General features: G+C 57.6%; 1 protein-coding gene across 1 annotated transcript; it reads right to left on the bottom strand.

The window, feature by feature from the left end:
• Positions 1 to 657: 657 nt before the first annotated feature.
• On the bottom strand, positions 658 to 20,719 carry CIAPIN1 (cytokine induced apoptosis inhibitor 1). Its single transcript, XM_055146195.1, has 9 exons — positions 20,588 to 20,719; positions 15,568 to 15,732; positions 14,265 to 14,417; positions 10,301 to 10,377; positions 8,063 to 8,228; positions 6,596 to 6,669; positions 5,142 to 5,257; positions 1,807 to 1,888; positions 658 to 1,178 (listed from the first exon to the last, which is right to left on the bottom strand). Exons 2-9 carry the CDS (start codon positions 15,722 to 15,724, stop codon positions 1,068 to 1,070), a joined length of 936 nt encoding a protein of 311 aa, XP_055002170.1. The 5' UTR covers positions 15,725 to 15,732; positions 20,588 to 20,719; the 3' UTR covers positions 658 to 1,067.
• Between the last annotated feature and the right edge of the window lie 26 nt (positions 20,720 to 20,745).

Raw genomic sequence — 20,745 nt, 5'->3', positions numbered from 1 at the left:
CTGCAAGTATTGGTAAGAAGTGTGCTGAACTGTTTAATACGTACGACAAAGGGGAAGTGAGAGCGATATAGATGCACCTGGAGACAGCGCATCTCCCTGAGTAATCCCGAGAGAACTGCCGCTGCCCAAAGGCTTCACCTCTGTGAGTGACCAACCACCCACAGCAGCCCTGTGCCCCAGACCCCTCAGACGTGCTCGGAGTATGCTGGCAGCGCTGCGTCAAAAGGGCCACCTGGGGTCCCCCGTCTCTCTGTCCCTGCTGGGGAGGCCTGGGGAGGCGGTTCTCAACCACCAAATGCACGCCTCGTGCACCCCCCCACTGTGAACTCACAGCCCCTCCCACCAGACATCTCACACACACACCCCACACACAGCTCATCCCACCAGACATCACACACACAGACACACACACAGCTCATCACACAGACACACAAACACATCATAGACACTCACACAGCTCATCACACCAGACATCACACACACAGACACACAAACACATCACAGACACACACAGCTCATTGCACAAGACATCACACAGACACACACACACACACACACCACAGACACACACACAGCTCACCACACAGACACACAGACACAGACACACACACACACACACACACACACGTAGAGACATACACAGCCCCTCTCGGAGGGTCCCGGGAAGTACACAGTTTAATACTGGAGAGGACAGGAGGACAGTCACCGGGGCGGGGGTGGGGACGACACACCACGACGCCGACCCTGGATGTGCTCACAGCCCTGAGGGGGTCTCGGTGCCCTGAGACGCTGCTGAGCGTGGCAGGGGAGGTGGCGCAGGGCGTGAACAGAGCGTGTGGGGGTGGAGGGGGCTGGGGAGGAGCCTCTCCAGGACACCTGCCCTGCGACCAGGTGGAGGGAGGGACAGGGCAGATGGGGCCCGCGACCCCTTGGTCTTTGTAGCAGCACGGCGGCCCACAGCCGCCTCTGACTCCCGGGCACCTCCCAGCACGTGGCGCTCAGGCGCGGGGCAGATTCCGAGGAGGTGGAGTGGAGTGGGGGCGTGGGCGGCGGGGGCTGGCGGGCCCCTAGGCGTCAGTGAGGTTGCTGTTGGTCAGGAGCACCTGCTCGCCGGGCTTGAAGGCGGGCATGCCCAGGTAGGGGCAGCTGGCACAGCGGAAAGCGTCGCCCAGGTAGCACTGTGGGGAGAAGAGGCGGTCAGACAGGCGGGCCCGGGTCCCCCCAGGATCCGGGCCACACTGGCGCGGAGGAAGTGGCTGTGGGTATCTGCAGGTCCAACACTAAGAGATTTTTAAGAATTCTAGTTCTAGGAACTGGAGCAGTAGCACAGCGGGGAGGGCGTTTGCCTTGCACACAGCCAACCCGGGTTCGATTCCCAGCATCCCATATGGTCCCCGAGCACCGCCAGGAGTAATTCCTGAGTGCCGAGCCAGGAGGAACCCCTGAGCACTGCCCGGTATGGCCCCAAATCAAATAAACAAACAAAAAAATTTTAGTTTTATAAAAGCTGCTGTTTAGGGAAGTCCCTGGGGAGGCCTGTGTCCATCTTCTCAGCAGTTTAGATCACAGCCAGGGGCCAGAGAGAGCACGGCGGGGACGGGGTCTGCCGTCTGTGTGGCTGACTCGGGTCAATCCCGAGAGCTCCTGTGGTTTCCAAGGCGGCCGGGAGTGAGAGACCCCCAAGCAGAGACAGTCCGCCCCTAGCACCAGGGCCCTCACGCGCCCGCTCCTGCCCGTGACGCCCTTACGAGTCGGTGCCCGCCAGCTCAGGGAGGCCTGTGGCGAGGGGCCGTGACCGATACTCACGTTCCCACAGGCCGACTTGGGCTGGGCGCTCGCCTGCTCCCGGGACTTCTCCTTCTCCAGCTCCTCTGCAAGGCCGCAGGTGCTGCGGAAGGAGGGGACACGCGTGAGATCTGCTGCCACCTGGAAGCCGGGTCCTGGAGGGCCCCAAGCAGGTTCCAGCACTCCCTGCCAGGGCTGCGGGCGGGAGCGCACGAACAGGAAGAGACACTGACTCTTTCTCGGAAACCCCTGACCGGTAAGTGCTGGCCATGCCCACACTCAGCGGAACGTGGACGGTCAGGCGAGCCCGCGCACCCAGCACCAGGTGAGTTCCGCTTCTGCATCTCCGGGTTACTTGGGGGAGAAACGGCGGGGGGGGGGGGACACCCCAGCAGTATCGGAGGCCTCTAGGGCCCCACCAGGAGAGCCCCTGACCACCGATGGGTGTGACCCGACCCCCTACAGCCACCCCTCCCCCCACCAAATACGGACCCCAACAGGCCAACGCAGACATCCGATCCCACTCTCCCTCCAGCCCCACCAAAGACACCAGCCCAGAGACAGCCATGAGAGCCGCCCAGCCCTGCCCACGGGACGGCGACGCGGGCGGGCGGGGCAGACTCCGCACCCCACGCCGGAGGGAGGACACCGACTATCAACTCGTACTATAGCCCCAAACCACGAGATGAGTCGCCGCCCCAGAGGCATTAGCTGTCCTTCCCGGGGAGAGGGACCCAGCGGCAGAGTCTCAGAGCCCTCGGGCCTGCCCAGGTCCCTTCAGGACAGCGAGTCAGCGGGCACCGCCAGCACTGTGCCCTCCACCTGCGGCTATGACTCAGAGTCACCAGGCCGCTCCTCCAAAGACAGACTCACAGTGGTCGAGACTCTGCTTGAAAACAAATAGACAAGTTCAGGGACAACGAAGGGTCTATAAAGCCCTGACAGAACCAGCACTGACCCGAGAAACAAGGTCATACCCACAAGTGGGAAGGAAGCCAGGGGAGCCGAGAGAGCACAGCGGGGAGGGCGCCTGCTTGGTACCGCGCCAACCCAGGCTCCACCCCTGGTATCCCACATGTCCCCTGAGCACTGCCAGGAGTAAATCCTGAGTGCAGGACCAGGAGGAACCCCCAACACTGTCAGGTGTAACCCCCAAACCGAAAGGATGCTAGGGACTAGAGAGAGAAGACAGAAAGCCGTTTGAGGGGCTGGAGCGATAGCACAGCGGGTAGGGCGTTTGCCTTGCACTCGGCCGACCCGGGTTCTAATCCCAGCATCCCATATGGTCCCCTGAGCACCGCCAGGGGTAATTCCTGAGTGAAGAGCCAGGAGTAACCCCTGTGCATCGTCGGGTGTGACCCAAAAAGCAAAAAAAAAAAAAAAAAAAAGAAAGCCGCTTGACTTGCATTTCCAGGCGTGACCCCCAAACAAACAAAAGTAAAAACTACTTTTGAAGTCAAGGGATTAAAAAAGAAAGGAATCTGAGAAATTAAGAACATCCAAGAGGGGCTGGAGCAGTAGCACAGTGGGTAGGGTGTTTGCCTTGCATGCAGCCAACCTGGGTGCGATTCTCGGCATCCCATATAATCCCCTGAGCACCACCAGGAGTAATTCCTGAGTGCAGAGCCAGGAGTAACCCCAGTGCATCACAGGGGTGTGACCCCGGGTGTGACCTCCCCCCCAAAAAAAAATTCAGGAAACTTAAAACATCACAGTAGAAAGAAAGTAACCGAGTATTGAGTATCAGTTTTGGAGGATAAACTTGCAGGCGTTTCCCACTCCTGCCCCCAACCCTCCTACCCCGCAAGGCACATGCACGCGCGCGCACACACGCGCGCGCGCACACACACACACACACGCACGCACGCACGCACGCACACACACACACACGGAAAATGTGAGAGAAAAATAAAAAATGATAGGGATTTTTATTTTACAGAATGACTGTAGAGCAGGCAGGACGTGTGCCTTGCATGTGGCCGAGCTGGGTTCTATCTCCGACATCCCATATGGTCCCCGGAGCACTGCCAGGAGTGACCCCTGAGAGTCGCCAGATGTGAACCCCCCCAAAAGTCAAAAGCAGAAAAAAAAAAAAAAAGGAAAGAAAAAAATGACCAAAGTCCATCAAAGAGATCCGACATCTGAGTAATAGCTCAGAGGAAGGAAAACAAAGGCCAAAGACAAACTCCCAAGGAAAATCAGACTTCTCAGTGACGTGCTAGACAGGAGAGACGACTGAGCGGCTGGTGCCATCGGGAACCAGCCCTGCTCGAGGCCGGTACCCCCGAGCCTGAGGGCCGGGCCGGGGGCTTCAGGCAGGAGGGCTCGTGCCCACCGTGCTCAATCTGTGGCACTGCACAGGCCCCTGAGGACCACCAGATACTGGCCCCTAAAATGTCTCCTAAATGATACCATGACACCAGGGAGGAGGAAGAGTCTAGAAACTTCCAAAACAGGAAGGAAAAACAAAAAGGGAGCTGAGTCTTAGAGAAAGCATTCAGAAACAGGACGGTCTCAGGTCACAAGCCCCCAGAAGCAGAGCCGTCATTAAAATTCCAAGAGAAAAAGTCATTCCCTGGTTAGATTTTAAAACACGAATTACTGATCACGAGCAAGAACGGAAAAAAGGGCGGGGACGTGGCTCTCAGCAGAGTGCCTGCCCCACGCGTGACCCGGGGAGGAGACGGCAGGGAGTCGGCGTGTGACGCGCGGCCACTGTCAGAGCAGGCCTCATGGGGGGTGGGCTAAGCCCCCTCCACACCGAGGGCGCCTTCCCCGCACGGCGCTGGGCGTGGCCTGGCCACAGGGGAGCCTCCTCCCCGCCCCCGGCGTGGCTCTGTGTGGGGGCCACAGGCCCCTGGCCTCACACCCAACTGCCCCCACCCCGGCCCACAGCCCACCCAGCATTCTCATGGCCGTCGGGAAGCGGTGCCTGCAGACCCTCCAGAGCCCGGGGGCCCACCCGAGCTGATCCTCCCAGAACCTTCAGAAATGGGGAGCAGCGGCCCTGCTCGCTCGCGAGGGCTGGCTTCACGCCTCGGTGATGTCGTGCGTGGAGGTTCGCCCAGAGGTGCTGGGCCACCCCGAGAGCAGGGACCGAGTATCACGAACTTAGGAGAATGGGGACCTCTCGTGGGGAGACGGAGCAGACGCAACCCGGCAGGGGAACCAGGGGCGAGGGGTTCTTCCCGAGGGCCATCGGCAGGCGGTGGTCACTGTGTCAGCCCCTGCGACGCCCCATGCACTCTGCTCTCCACGCAGGGGCTCCCCACCTGGTCACTCAGCTTGGCACACGTGGGCCCCTGGACCGAGGCCAGCGGAAGCCAGGGGGCGGCTCGGCGGAGGCCCGCACTCACCAGTTCTTACAGGCCTTCCTCTTCTTCCCCTCCCCGCAAGGGGCTGCCCGCAGGGAGGCTGGATCCGGCTTCTTCAGATCCTCTGGATCGAGCAGTTCGTCCGAGTCTATGAGATCCTGAAAGGGGTGGGAAGCGTCAGGGCCCGGGTCAGTGTCTGTGTCTGCCACAGAGAAGCCATCGCCGTGGACACCAGGGACTGGCTGTCCGCCTGCTCGGGATCTCCAGGCCGGCCCTGACGCCCTGTGAACTAAACTAGCCGCAGAGACCTCGGGCCTCGGGAGGACGGAGGGCTGAGTTACCGCGTGTCGAGGGTGGGCGGCCAAGAGAGCGAGTGTGTGAGGGGAGGGGCACAAATTGTGGGGAAGTTGAGGCTTCTCTGATACAAGGAGGGGCTGGATTCTCCCCTGGGCTCCAGAGAAGCACAGCGAGCAGCTGCGTGCACTGTGGAAGGCTGACCGTGTGTGGGCAGGTCAGGGTGGGCTTCTAGTCCGCCTCCGAGTGACCCCGGACGGCCGTCGAGCGGGACTGTGGCTGCGACAGCACTGGCCAAAGACACGCGCACGGCGCTAAGAGAGAAGTGCTCAGGACCTGCCAGACCGGGAGCCAGGGAGGGGACCCCAGCTGACAGACCTCTCGGTTCACACGTGCCCACGGAGGCCGCGGGCACATCACACCAGGCGAGAACAGGGACATCTCGGGGAAACGAACGCGGACCAGGAGCGACTCTCAGTGTGAATCCCCCCCATGTGTCCGTTTCTCAACCTCCTCCCCTCCGGGGCCCCTGCAGCCTGTCTCCTTCGGGTGGCCCCCAGCTCCCATCTTCTCGCTGGCCCAAGTCTTGTGCCGAGGCTCCCCAGCGACATGATGCTCACCTGTGGCCCCCTGGAACGACCTGGGGCACACCACAGCCCGGCTGGGAAACAGTGCTCGAGATCACCAGCCGGGCCGGGGAGAGCAGGGGGCCAAGCCCGTGCCGGGCCAGCGAGACAGTGGCGGGGGGCCAGTGGGAGGACGTGGGGTCCTGGCCCCCGCAGCGCGTCAGGGAGGCCCAGGGCTGAGGCCCAGGCCCGCGTCTGTCTCCCTGTCCCAAGCCCTACAGGAATGACCGAGCTGTGGCCCCGAAACTAAATCAAACACAGCTGGAGTGAAGTACAGCGGGTAAGGCGCTGGCCTGACATGCAGCCAACCCGGGGTCCATCCCCGGCACACCACAGGGTCCCCCGAGCCCCACCAGGAGTGACCCCTGAGTGCAGCAGGAGTGACCCCTGAGCATCGCTGGGTAGGACCCAAGAAACAAAACCAACCAGAAAACCCCCTAAAACCAAAACCCCCACCCAAATGCCAGTGCCGGGCAGTCATGATGCCGGACTAGAAATGCCGTCACCGACAAGCCTGGACAAGCCACGCCGAGCCCGGCACCCCCGAACTGCCCAAGGCCCGGGGCCCACGCTCACCGCACTCCCGTCCTCCATGTCGTTGGCCGAGAGCGTCCAGAGCTTGGCGGCGGCAGGGTCCACAGCAGGCTTCGCTGGAGCACCAGAGGGAGAGACAAGAGCTGTGAGAACAGTGGGGAGCCAGGGCCGGTGTGGGGAGAGCACTGCGCAGGGAGCATCTGGGCTGGGACTAGAGTCAGGTGCGAGGCCCGGCTGGGCACTTGTGAGACGCATGACCAGGGCTGGTCATGGGGATAGTGATAGAACTCTCTGAAGCACCTGACACTTGTCACCTCACTCCTGGCCTGCGAACCGCCTCAGGAGATGAGCACTTCGCAGTCCTCGTTCTGGAGAGGAGGACACGGGCTGACCCCCTGCGGCAGCGCTGCAGAGCCGCAGCACACAGCCCATCTGCCTCCGCACACAGCTCCCCGCCCTTGTCTTGGCTTCCACCCGGAGCACACCGGCAAACAGAACTCCCTACACCGGCCACAAAACACTGAAAACAAGTAAGAAAGCGTGTCATAAAGTATCACACAAACAGTGAAGCGTCACAGAAACGACTGGATTCAAGAAAAGCTGCTCCAACTGAGCGGAGAGACGGCCCAGCGCAAGTCCAGGCAAGGTCCCCAGGCACTGCCGGGGGTCATTAGCTCCTGAGCACATGCGGGTCTGGCCAGAAACAAAAACAAAATGAAACTTAAAAATGCAAGAAACTGGGCCAGAGACAGAGTACAGCAGGGTAACGCGCCTGCTTCACAGGCGGCTGACCCAGGCCCAATCTCCGTGAGGCCCCCCACGCCCTGCAGGAGACCGCTGAGTGCAGAGCCGGGAATGAGCCCTGAGCAGCACCAGGTGTGCCCCTCGCCCCCCACCACCAAAAAATGTTGCCCTTAGCAGAACAGAACTAAGGCCCCGTGAGAGGAGGGGCAGGCATCTGGCTGCCAGTCCTGCCAAAGAAAGGGCCTCGCGGGTGGATGTGCGACCCTGGGGCCGGCAGAGACTTCATGAGCTAAGCCTGTAACTCAGGCCTCCAGAATGCGAAGGCCTCTGCGTCCTCCGGGGCAGAGGAAGGGGCCAAGTGGCTAAACAGTGACATATCCTTTCAGTTTCGGGCCCAAATATGCCCAGGTCATGAAGCACTTTTTTCTACTTGGGAAGTGATGGCCATTAAGGAAGGTGACGGAGGGGCTGGAGCGATAGCACAGCAGGTAGGGCGTTTGCCTTGCACACGGCCGACCCAGGTTCGATTCCCAGCATCCCATATGGTCCCCTGAGCACCGCCAGGAGTAATTCCTGAGTGCAGAGCCAGGAGTAACCCCTGAGCATCTCCGGTGTGACCCCACAAAAAAAAACAAAGGAAGGTGACAGAGAGAGAGAGAGAAGTCCGACCCAAGTCTCACCTGTCATCCACACCTCTGGCCCGCCCCTAACCTCCACTTCCTCCCGTCCCGTGTAGGCAGGGGTCTGTCCCTCGGCCGGACATACCTGCAGGTGACTTCTTGGCGAAAGAAAGCTTAAGCTGAGTAGAAGAACCCACTTCAAAGTTGGGTTTCTTGCCCGTGACCTGAACAGCGGACAGGCTGTCACTCTGGTAACCCAGGTGCTCACGGACGGACTGTGTCTCCTCGGGGCTCAGGGAGTCCCGCTGCAGCTGCAAAAGGACAGCACAAGGGTCAGTCACAGGCCACGATGCGGCACCACCTTCCCGGGCTGCCGAGGTGGCAAATCTGCACAAGCGCGAGCGCGTGTGTGTGTATGTGTAATCTGCATTTCTTTGCATTAACTATGGGATATGTGTGTGTGTGTGTGTGTGCCGGGGGCAACAAATCCGCATTTCTTTGCATTAATTATGGGTGTGTGTGTGTGTGTGTGTGTGTATGTGCGTTTGTGTGTGTGTGTGTGTGTGTGTGTGTGTAGACACATTCCGTTTCCCACGGACCAGAAGCCGAGGCCATAACTGTGCTCTTCTTTGCATTAACTATGGGTGTGTGTGTGTGTGTGTGTGTGTGTGTGTGTGTGTGTGTGTGTGTCCGCTCGCCACTCAAAACAGCATTGGGTGGGTATCTGGACACACTTCACAGACACAGACTTTTCAATACATAAAACCATGATTTGAGATGGGGGAGGAGGTTAGGAAAAAAAATAAAGAAACATGATCGAAACCATCACAGAACAAAATATGTTGTGGGGCTGGAGGCAGCTCAACAGGCTTGAACATACGCTTCACCTACAGGATGCCCGGATTCTACCCCCGGCACCCGATGGTCCCCACCCAGCACTGCTGGAAGTGACCCCCCAGCACAGATCCGGGAATAGCCCCAGCTCTGCCGCTTTAGCGGCCCCAACAGTCCCCCTTCCCTCCAAACACAGCATGTATCAGCTGCTTCCTCAGGAGACAAGTGTGAGCATGGCATGGGTGGACCTGTCATTCCAGTTTATATTCTTAAATAATGTTGAGTATCCCCTATTTTAGGATTAGAGATCAGGAAACCTTAAACTAAAAGGGAAAATAGGAACGGCTGGGCACAAGGAAACAGGTCCTGGGCACACAGCACGTCAGCAGTTCTTTGTTGTTCTAGCAGTAAACACTTTCTTTTATTTATTTTTTTTCGGTTTGGGGGCCACACCAGGTGATGCCCAGGGATCACTCCTAGAGGGCTTAGGGGACCCTATGGGGTGCTGGGGATCAAACCCAAGTCGGCTGTGTGCAAGGCAAACAACCCTACCCACTCTCATGGTGTACACTTAACACCCACACAAGGAAAGGGTAACACGCAGGAGCATGAACACCTCCACTTCAGTTGTGGTTTGCATTTTGCTTTGTTTTGGGGCCACAACCTGGGTCAGCCAAGCACCTGCCCAGCGGCACGGTCACCCGGGCCCCTAGTTCATAAGCATTTCTAAGGATGTGTCAGAAACGGGATTCTAGGGGGCAGGGGAGCCGGAGCTGAGGCAGAGTGGGGTTTGCATACGAAAGTCCTGGGCTCAGTTCCCGGCACTGCTTGGTACCCCGAGCACCATATGGAGTGATACGCTCCCCGCCACCGCCCCCAGCCCACACGAAACCAAGAGAGGTCCCTGTGCACTGCTGCGAGAGACCCAAAGACCAAAAGAGAAAAAGGAAAAAGAAAGGGGGTCACGGCCAGAGGGAGAGTACACAGGTAAGGCGTTTGCCCTGCACAGGGCCAACCCCAGTTTGGAAGCCGGCACAGATAAGATTCTCCAAGCCCGCCAGGAGTGATCCCCGGGGCCGGAGTACAGTTCAGCGGGTAGGGGCGATGGGGCACGTGGCCGACCCAGGTCAGCCCCCGGCACCCCCTAGGGTGCCCCAAGCTCACCGGGAGTGATCCCTAAGCACAGGCAGGGGAGTGGCCTCAAACCCCATTGTACTCCTCCACACCAATCCCCCCAAAAAAGAAATGGGGCCTTGCCCTCCAACCTTCTCAACACCCCCACCCAGGCCCCAGTGACTTAGGTGTGCGCATTTCCCTGGCCTAGGACGCCACGGGTGAGACCTGCGTTGCTGTCTCTGCCTCTGCGGTGACCACCAGCACGAACACGCGAGGTGCTCCAGCCTCACGGGCCCACGCCGTCCCGTCCCTCACGAGGCAGCCACCTCACCTTCGGGCTGCTATTCCTCCCACTCTCTCTACACAGCTGACAAGGAGCTAAGGGAGTCGTCACCAAGGGCTTAAAGTCCCAGCGAGGACGACGGTCACAAACCTCTTTCACTTCCACCAGGCCAGCGAGAGTCAGGGCCGAACACAGCTTAGCCGGGGTCTTCACTTTGCAGTCGGGAACTGCCAAAAGGAAAATCCCCATGAGTAGGTTCACATGCCGCTTGCGCTCAGCCCTGGACTAAGTGCCCCCCAGCTGGGGAGTTTCTTCCTCTTCTAATTTGCCAATAACCCTTCTACTCCCCCCAACCCCCAAAATACGTTGTACATGCGACAGGGGGGGAAATAATCAAGGGCTGATTCCCTGTGAGTCAGTGGGCACTAAGACAGCTACAGCCGGCTCTGCTCCATGAGCCGTATTTCAGAGACAGGGTTTGGGGGCGGGGGGGGGGGGCAGTGGGGCTCAGGAAGCCTGGGGGCTGCTCCCAGTGATTCTTGGCTAGCCAGGCAGGGGGGGTCAACGCACAGGCCCAAGGGTGCTGCTCGGGCCTGCGGCTCCAGGAAGCCCCCAGAACTCCAGCGAGGATCAGACCAGGGCCTGCTACACGGGGGGCATGAGCCCGAACCCCCGTACTGCCCTGTCCCGCCCCGGGGACAGTATTTTAACTGGACACATCCCTTGGGCTGAGTGAAGTGCTCTTCCCGATCGTTTGCTCGCTGGAGGGCCAGAGAGGCAGTGGCCACTCCTGCAGGGCTCGGGGGAAGGCTGCGTGGTGCTGGGGATCGAGCCGGGGTCTGCCGTCCACGAGGCGAGCGCCCCACCAGCTGTGCTGTCTCCAGCACAGATAAGAGACCAAAGTGCTCTGAAGCGTCAAATCCTCCAGGATTATTTCTTATCACTCTCTGCTTCTGGGAAATACTGAGCCTTCAAGGGTTGTTGGGCAATAACTGATAATGACTGGGGAAAGGCGCTCGGAAATGCTGGGGTGCGAGACAGGGGAGGGGTTAGGCCCTTGCCGTGCCTGCGGCCAAGCCAGGCTGACTCCTGGCAGCCGTGGTCCCTGGAGAAGACTGAGTGGTTCCTGAGCACAGAGCCACAAGTAGCCCAGGAATGGTCCAAACCATCTCACCCCCCCCACCCCTAAAATCTTAAGTATACAAGCATTTTCTCCTAAAAATTCTGGAAAGGGAAATAAAAGTTTTAGTGAGAGGAGGTTTATTTTATATAGGGAGGGGGCAGCCGGGCTACTCTTGGCTCTGTGCCCAGGGGTCACTCCTGCCGGCCTTGGGCTACCCACGGGCAATGCCCGGGGTCAAACCAGGGTCAGCTGCACACAGAGCAAGCACTTTCCCCCTGAACTCTCTCTCCTGGCCCCGACTTGTCTGCAGTTTAAATTCCCAGAAAGGTAAGGGTCCTGCACGTGGCTGGCCCGAGTTCAATCCCCAGCCCTGCGTATCATCTCCTGAGCCCAGGACTCACTCCCGCGTACGAACCCAGAACAGCTCCTAAGCATGGCCAGGTGCGTCCCAAACCTCCCCCAAAAAGGACCACTGATATCGCTATAGGCATCATGGCTATACTTCCATCTCAGAATCTTGGGTCGAGTTCAGCGGGTAGGGCGTTTGCCTTGCACGCAGCAGACCCGGGTTCAATCCCTGGCATCCCATATGGTCCTCCAAGCACCGCCAGGAGTAATTCCTGAGTGCAGAGCCAAGAGTGACCCCTGAGCATCGCTGGGTGTGACTCAGAAAAAAAAAATCAGAACCATCAGATACGTACATTAAAATATTTTTATTTTGGGGCTGAAGCGATAGCACAGCGGGTAGGGCATTTGCCTTGCAAGCGGCCGACCCAGGTTCGAATCCCAGCATCCCATATGGTCCCCTGAGCACCGCCAGGGGTAATTCCTGAGTGCAGAGCCAGGAGTGACCCCTGAGCATCGCCAGGTGTGACCCAAAAAACAAAACAAAAAAAATTTATTTCTATTATCTTATTTGGTGAGTCATCAGACTTTGATGGAAAGTCTTGTAAAAAACTGACAGAAGTTCAGAACTGAATGCCTCTTTGCTAATTTACCACTAAACAAATAAAAAGAAAAGTTTTCCTGGGCCAGAGTATAGCGGGTCTGGCATCCCATGTGGTCCCCTGAGCACTGCCAAGAGTAATTCCTGAGTGCAGAGCCAGGAGTAATCCCTGAGCATCACTGGGTGTGACCCAAAAAGCAAAATTTAAAAAAAAAAACTTTTGGGGGCTGGAGCAATAGCACAGTAGGTAGAGTGTTTGCCTTGCACGCAGCTGACCCAGGTTCGATTTCCAGCATCCCATATGGTCCCCCGAGCACCTCCAGGAGTAATTGCTGAGTGCAGAGCCAGGAGTAACCCCTGTTCATGGCCAGGTATGACTCAAAAAGCAAAAAAAAAAAAAGCTTTGCTTTGCTTATAGCATTAATTTCATATTAAGCAAGTTACTCCGTAAACCCAGATTTTCAGTCATTAAGTTTTAACATTTCATTTTGAATACAGTCTGGGACTCCGAGCCAGGCTATTTTCACTCGGAGCACCCCAGAGGGGGGTGGGTGAGAACCGTCCCCATCCCAAGGGACCCAGCCCCAACAGCCGACCGATACTACCCTATACTACCCAACCACCCCCACACTCCAGGCCACTTTCCGACATATTATAAGACACTTCCTACCCATTTCCACAATTACCACACCATATTTGATGGAGTTCAGACAGCAGGCAACAAGTAATAGAGAGCAATATATACAATAAGTCTCATTCCATGACCCTGGAAGAGCCTGCAATCGTTGGGAAAGACGAGGAAGGAGAGGCCGCTAAAATCTCAGGGCTGGGAGGAACAGAGACGTTACTGGTGCCCACTCAAGTAAGTCGAGGAACAACTGAATGACAGTGATACGGTGATTCCATTTTGAAGCGACAAGAGATACACGGGTACGGAAAGGCTGGGGGGAGGGGTGACGCTCAGGGAGCTGGTGAGCAGGGTCCCTTGCATGAGTTCCTCCCACTAACACCTCAGGGGAAGATGGACGTGGAGTTGCGACCTGAAGGCCTTGGTGACCACCGTCTGAGGGGAAGATGGACGTGGAGAAATAAGCACTGGAGTTAGAGCCTGGTACGACTTGCCAGAGCACTGGAGTTACCGAGCGTGGCCAGACTCAGAGTTTCACATGTGTGTGTGGGTGTTTCTGCAAATCTCACATGTCTATTAGCGTGATCACATGACGAAGATGGAGAACTCCCCCACCTCACAGAGAACCCGGAGACTAACCCTCACGCATCTCTCTGTCCCCCTGCTAACCCCGAATGCCCACCGTCCTCAGGCACTCTGACTCCAGAATGTGAAGAATCTTACAGCACATAACCTCTGATGTTTTTCATTCTTTTTGGGCCACACCCGGCGATGCTCAGGGGTTACTCCTGGCTCTGCACTCTGGAGTTACTCCTGGCAGTGCTCAGGGGACCATGTGGGATGCTGGGAATCGAACCTGGGTTAGCCGTGTGCAAGGCAAACACCCTACCCGCTGTGCTATCACTCCAGCACCCAGCATATAACCTTTGAGACTGACATTTTTCACTCGGCAGGACTCCTTTGAGATCCATTCAATAGTCATAAGTCACTAATTACTAGGAACATTCTGAGAAATGGTCATTAGGTGATTGTCACTGTGCGAATGTGCCAAGTGTGTAACTAGACTAACCTCGACGGACGCGCCTCCTACAAGCACCCGGAATACACAGGGAGCACTGTTACACCTGTGATCTGCGGTGGATCGATGCATGTTTGTGCGTGACAGATCACTGAAGTTTGTTCCTTTTTATTGCAGCATGATTTTTCCAATCAAAATTAAACCTTTAACCTGTTTCTTGCTGGGGCACTTCCCGCCTAATGGATCCAAGAACACACTGTGAGATGTGCTGCTTTGGGTTTTCACGGCACTTTAGCCCTACGGGGAGGGTTCGGCAATGCTACCCCCTGGCTCCAAGGGAAGCACCAACAAACCTTCAGATGCAACTTACTTAAGTCTTCCGAGTGAAGAGCTGCTTACCTACAGCTGTCTCCACCGGCTCCCTCAGAAAGAGACAGCCGCCCGGCCGCAGGATCCGGGCAATCTCGGCCAGCACATCAGCGCTGTGGACCGTGGCACTGCCAGGGACGAGCCCAGACAGAATACAGTCAAAGCTGGACTCCTTGTGTGAGGCTAGAAGAAGAAAGACGGTGATCAGCAGCCCCCTCAGCCCAGGAGCAACCGCCAGCCCCTCCGAACCCCCACCCCACCCCACCCCACCCCACCCGAGGCCCCAGGAGAAGCCACACCCTTGGGCAGCCAGCACCATTGTGTCAGCGTTACCAGTAAAAACGCGTGATGCTGCTGCTACCAGCTGTCTCTGTCTTACTAATTTCATATTAGCATTTGGAGTTTTTTTTAATTCTTTTTTCAGGGGGGTCAGAGCAATACTACAGTGCCTCGCATGTGGCAGACCCAGGTTCAATCCCCGGCAGCCCATAGGGTCCCGCCGAGTCCATTAGGAGTGAGCCCTGAGCGCAGAGCCAGGAGTAAGTCCTGAGCACCACTGGACGTGAACCTCCAACAAAAAATAGTACAGCAGGTAGGGTGCCTGCCTTGCACACAGCCAACGGGGGTTCAATCCCCCACATCCCATATGGTCCACCCCAACCCCTAATCAGGTGTGATCCTTGACACAGAGCCAGGAGTAAGCCCTAAGCACCACCAGGAGTGACCCAAACCATCCCATCACACACACACACACACACACACACACACACACACACACACACACACACACACACACACCTTAATTTTTTTATGCTCAGGGAAAGAGGTAGAAGAGAGAGTAAGCTTTTAAAGGATGTTAAGAATTTTTTTTTTTTTTTTTGCTTTTTGGGTCATACCCGGTGATGCACAGGGGTCACTCCTGGCTCTGCACTCAGGAATTACTCCTGGCAGTGCTCGGGGGACCCTATGGGATGCTGGGAATTGAACCTGGGTCGGCCACGTGCAAGGCAAACGCCCTCCCCGCTGTGCTATCGTCCAGCCCCTAAGAATCTTAATAAAAATAAGAACATACTTTAATACAGACCCTCGGCTAATGCCGAAGTCCGCTACATCTCCACCGAAACACAAACAGTGTGACAGGCCACTTCTGCCACGTGTCAGCCCGACCCAGGGACAAAGGATTAGAAAGGGACACGGGCAGAGAGACAGTACCGTGGGGAGGGCTGTACTTGCCTTGCACACAGCTGACACGGGTTCGATCCCTGGGGTCCCTTATGGTTTCCCTGAAGCCCACTGGGAGCGACCCCGAGCTCTGGCCCCGGGAGGAACTTACACTGCAGCAGCTGGCCAATGTTCTCCACGGACACGCGGCCCTCCTCACCGGTCTGCCCTTGAAGCTTGTCCACCAGTTCTTTCAGGGCCTCCACGGGGGCGGACTTGTCCCAGACCAGTGCCACACACTGGCCGGCTGAGATCCCAAAAGCCGCCATCCTGAGAGCTGCAGAGACAACAGCACGGGTTCACCCAGGACGGGCCACGAAACGGGACTGGCGGCACGGCCTGACGCCGGCTCCCCGCCAGCGGACACAGACCACCTCGGGAAGCCTTCCGAATCGGAGGCCGGAGAGCAGGGACACACGAACCCGAGCTCCCTCCGCCCAACACCCCCAGGGCCCTTAAGGAGGCAGAAGCAGGACTCCGCAGGAAGGCACACAAGCTGGCAGGTTTAACCACAGGCTTAGATGCTCTAAAAAAGAGATGGAATATCCCACTGATATTCCCTCTTTCGTCAAAATACTAAAATCCAACCTTGCTCAATCTGCAATGATCAATAGTTCCCACCATGTCATTTACTGATGTTTATTAGGAAGACTGTTTGAGGCATTAGTACCTATTATGTCTTTCTTTAAAGTTTAACCTCACGGGGGATGGGCTGTGGCTCAAAGGTAAAGTGCTCGCCTTGCATGCATGTGACTTGGGTTCTATCCCAGTTCTGCAAAATAAAAAGAAGGCCTGGGGATAGTGCAGAGGGCTGCAGCACAGGCTGGGAGCAGGCCAGCCCACCGCCACCCCCACGGGGAGGGTGACAGATAAACACAAGCAAACGCCACACGCCAACGCCACACTTCCTTCCCACTGGCAGTACATCATTTCTCTTACTTCCCCTTATGGGGCACTCTCTCCTCTCATTTTCCTAAATAAGACTTTTCTTTTTAAAAAAGTCATAATTAATATTAGCAAGCCTGTTCCAAGCACTTCACATGTATTACCTCACATGACACCTCAGCACACCTTTATTTTAGTTTTTATTTTTCTGGGTTTGGGGCCACACCTGGCAATGCTCAGGGGTTACTCCTGGCTCTGCACTCAGGAATGAATCCTGGTGGGCTTGGGGGACCCTAGGGGGTGCCTGGGGTGGAATCTGGGCTGGCTGCACACCAGGCACGTGCCCTACTGTACTATGTCTCAGTCCCGCCTCAGGACACCTTTAAACTAGGTATTATTCCCATTTTACAGCCAGGAAACTGTGGTCACTGGCTTGGCCCAGCTCCCACGATGACCAGGCGCTGGACAGATAAAGAGCTGGGGTCTGAATCCAGACCTACCTGAGAGTAAGCCCTGTGCTTTCAGCCTATGGAAATGTTCCCCGAGGGTAAACTTTCTCTTCTACCTGATACTCAGGTGAGTTTAGAATGTGCTCGCAATGAAACTAGGTCAGAAGACAGGGCGCCCTGCTTGGTTCCTCCTTTCTTAAACATTAATGCCTCAGCTCCCAGCTCGAAATGTCCCTAATAAACGAGAGAAGAGAGAAGCCGGTGGGAGAGGGATGGGCTTGGGCTAGCCCCGGACTGGAAAGGGCGGTGCTCCTGGAGGCAGGAACTCACTGGCAATCGTGCCCGGCCAGACAAGCCACGTCCACGACTACGCTCTTCCTCCTTTAGAAACATCCATGGGGCCGGTGAGAGCACAGTGGATAAAGGCCCCGCCTTGCACCGGAGTTTAATCCCCGGCAGCCTAGATGGTCTCCCAAGAACCACCAAGAGTGACCGGGAGTCAGGAGTGAGGAGCGTGAGCCTGAGAACTGCCAGGTGTGCCCCCAAACAGACAGACAACAGCACCTATCTGGGGGCTCGGAATGGAACACAGCCTCAGAGCACTGCCTCCCATGAGTACTGGGCTCTCGACCCAGCACCACCGAAGGTTACAAACGTCCCTTCTCCCCACTTGCTCCTCTGCCTACAGACCATGCCCAGGGTAGCCCGGCCCCCCTATCTGTTACTCGTTTCTTGAAGGAATTCACTTGCTAAAGATTTTATGTTCAAGTTCGCAGAAGTCAAACAAACTCCACAGTCCGGACTCAGCTTCCCCTGTGTCTCCCTCTTTGGCGGGCAGACCCCCTCGCTCTCCAGGGTGCCCCTCCCCCAACCCCTCCCGTGTGGGTCCTGACCTCAGGGAAAGTCCAGTTCAAGGACACGTTTCCAACGAGCAGGACTCCTTAGTCACTGACCTGTGACGTTTAAAACCCCAACGTGCACACGCGCAAGAACCGAAACTTTGAACCTTTTAACTCAAAAATGTGGAGGAAAGAAACTTGGAGTCTTAAAGGTGAGCAAAACAGAATCAGTCTCACACTTACGAACCAGTCAGGGCTGGAGCGGTAGTACAGCGGGAAGGTGTTTGCCTTGCATGAGGCCGACCCAATTCTGGTCCCCAGCATCCCGGATGGTCCCGAGTCTGACAGGGGTAATTCCTGAACACAGAGCCCAGAGTAACCCCTGAGCACAACTGAATGTGAGCCAAAATACGCCAAAAAAAAAAAAAATAGAAAATAATAATTTAAAAGCAGGGTCAGAGAGAAGCCGGAGCGACAGTACAGCGGGTAGGGCATTTACCTTGCATGTGGCCGACCCAGGTTGAAGCCCCAGCATCCCATATAGTCTCCCTGAGCACCACCAGGAGTAATTCCTGAGTGCAGAGCCAAGAGTAACCCCTCCCTGAGCATCACTGGGGGTGTGACACCCCCCACCCCCAAAAAAAGCGAAGCCAAAGAGATAGTACAGCGGGGAGGGAGCTTGCCTTGCACACAGCTGACCTGGATTTGATTCCATACGGTCCCCCAGAGAAGCACCAGGAGTGCAGAGGCAGCCATAACCCTTGAGCACTGCTGGGTGAGACCCAAAATCAAAACAAGACAAAAAAATCTTTTCTTAGTTTTAAAATGAAAAGCATTGCAGGCCAGATAAATAGAATGGGATTTAAGTGGCTGACGCCAGTTGGATCCCAACACCACATATAGTCCCCCTGAGCACCACTAGGAGTGATCCCGGAGTTCGGAGCTGGAAGTCAGCCTGGGTATGACCCCAAAACTAAAAAAATAGGGGCTGGAGCGATAGCACAGCGGGGAGGGCATTTGCCTTGCACGTGGCCAACCCGGGCTCGATTCCCAGCATCCCATATGATCCCCTGAGCACTGTCAGGAGTAATTCCCGAGTGCAGAGCCAGGAGTAACCCCTGTGCATCGCTGGGTGTGACCCAAAATGCATAAAAAACAAAAGAAAGAAAGAAACCCTAAAAAAAACTAAAATCGAATTAAAACTTAAAAGCCTGGGGCAATCACATCTGGCACCCAAGTGAGCATACTTAGAAGTCGTGACTCAGAGTCCAGTTTCACAAACCAGAAAAGGTGGAGCAGAGTCACTGTCGTGTCACTGGCCCTGTTTGTCGGGCACCTCTCCAGCTGTGACCGCTGCAGGAACACGCCGCTGGCACCGCCACAGTCTGGCGGGCAGGGAGAGAAGGGTCTGGGATCACTGATGGAGCCGCATCGGATTATTTTAAGATTTCTCAGGCACGCATCATATCTGAAGGCATCTGTGGCCTCCTAAACGCGGGGCGGGCCCACAGGATAAGAGGAGATTCAGGTTTAGGCATGAAGACGAGAGGCTGAATCCTTTTAAACCAGGTGCTTTAAACAGTCTGAGACTGGGGCTGGAGTGATCGTACAGGGAGGAGGGTGTTTGCCCTGCACACGGCTAACCCAGGTTCCTTCCCTGGGACCCCGTATGGTTCCCCGGAGCACCACCAGGAGTGATCCCTGAGCACAGAGCCAGGAGTAACCCCTGAGCACTGCCAGGTGTTGCCCAAAAGTCCTTAAATATAAATAAATAAATAAATAAATAAATAAATAAATAAATAAATAATGGCAAATTTTCGTTTAAATGAACTGAGGCTTGTGGGTCAGGGGTAAAAAAAGGGGGTGGGGGTGGGGCTGGGAGTAGATAATGGGCAAGGAAAGGAAAAGGAAGGCCCTCTCCAGGAATCGGGTAGGTGGAGCGTTAGGAGTCCAGAAGGCTCCAGAAAGGGCCAGACGTGAGCTTTCCAAGGGGCAGGCTCCAAGATACCTGGACAGCACTCAGGAAACTAAAACCTCGCCGAGAACAGCGGGCACCCCGCTGTCTAGCACGGAGAGAACCTGCAGGTTTAACTGCAGTTTCTGCCTGCGATGAGAGCGGGGTGGGGTGCGGGAGCGCGTCCTCCTGACACTCGCGCGGGGCTGGACGAGCTAGAACCCGGAGCCGGAGCGACAGTACCGCGTCGGGAGACCGTTTGCTCCGCATCCAGCCCACCTGGGTGGGTTCAATCCGGGCATCCCCCGTAACGGTCCCCTGAGCCCCACCAGGACTGCGGCTCCCTGAGCACTGAGCCAGGAGTCAGCCCTGAGCACCGCCGGGTGTGGCCCCCAAACCAAACCCGCGGCGGTTATCCGGCCCCCGCCAGGCCATCTGCAAGGTTCCACTGATAGGAAAGTTAGAACCGGGCACGCCCCGCCCGGACCAGGCTCAGCACGGACCCCTGCCCGGGCCCGTCGGAACCGGCGCCCCCGTCCCTGCCTCCTGGCCCTCCAGCCCCCTGCGCCAAGCCCCCCGGCCGGCCTTCGCCTGCCGTCGTCCTCGGGGGCTGCGGCCGGGTGGCCTGGGCAGCCCCGGCTGTGACCGGTCCAGGGAGGACCCGGCCACACACCTGCCAGCCAGCGCAACGCCCGCCCGCGGTCCGGCCGGGCCGGCGTGTCGGTACCGGCCCGGGCCCCGCCGAGGGACGGAGCCCAAGGTCGCCGCCGCCGGGCCCGCTGCGGAGCCCTGGCCCGCCGCGCCCCGGCTCCGGGTCCGAGCCCAGCAGCAGCGGCCGGAGCCCCAGGCGGCCGGGCAGGTCCGCGGGGGGCCCCGCACCGGAGCCCACCCCGGGCTCCTCCCGGGGACGGCGCCGGGCACCGGCGCGGGGAGGCTCCGAGGGGCAGGCGGGCGCGCAGGGAGGGGCGGGGAGCCCCGCGCCCGGCCCCGCCGCACGGCGCTCACCTGCAGCCCGGCGCCCCGCTCCCGGACCGTCCTCCGCCGCCGCCGCCGCCGCCGCCGCCGCCGCCGCCGCCGCCGCGCCGGCTCGGGGCCTCGCGGGTCTCGCGAGAGGCGGCGCGAGCGAGCAGGGCGGAAGTGCCGGCGCCCGGCCCCGGAAGCCG

The sequence above is a fragment of the Sorex araneus genome, chromosome 8, assembly GCF_027595985.1.
Source record: "Sorex araneus isolate mSorAra2 chromosome 8, mSorAra2.pri, whole genome shotgun sequence".
Taxonomy (NCBI): domain Eukaryota; kingdom Metazoa; phylum Chordata; class Mammalia; order Eulipotyphla; family Soricidae; genus Sorex; species Sorex araneus.
The sequence above is the reverse complement of the archived record's forward strand: the minus strand, read 5'-3'. Positions and strand labels throughout refer to the sequence as shown.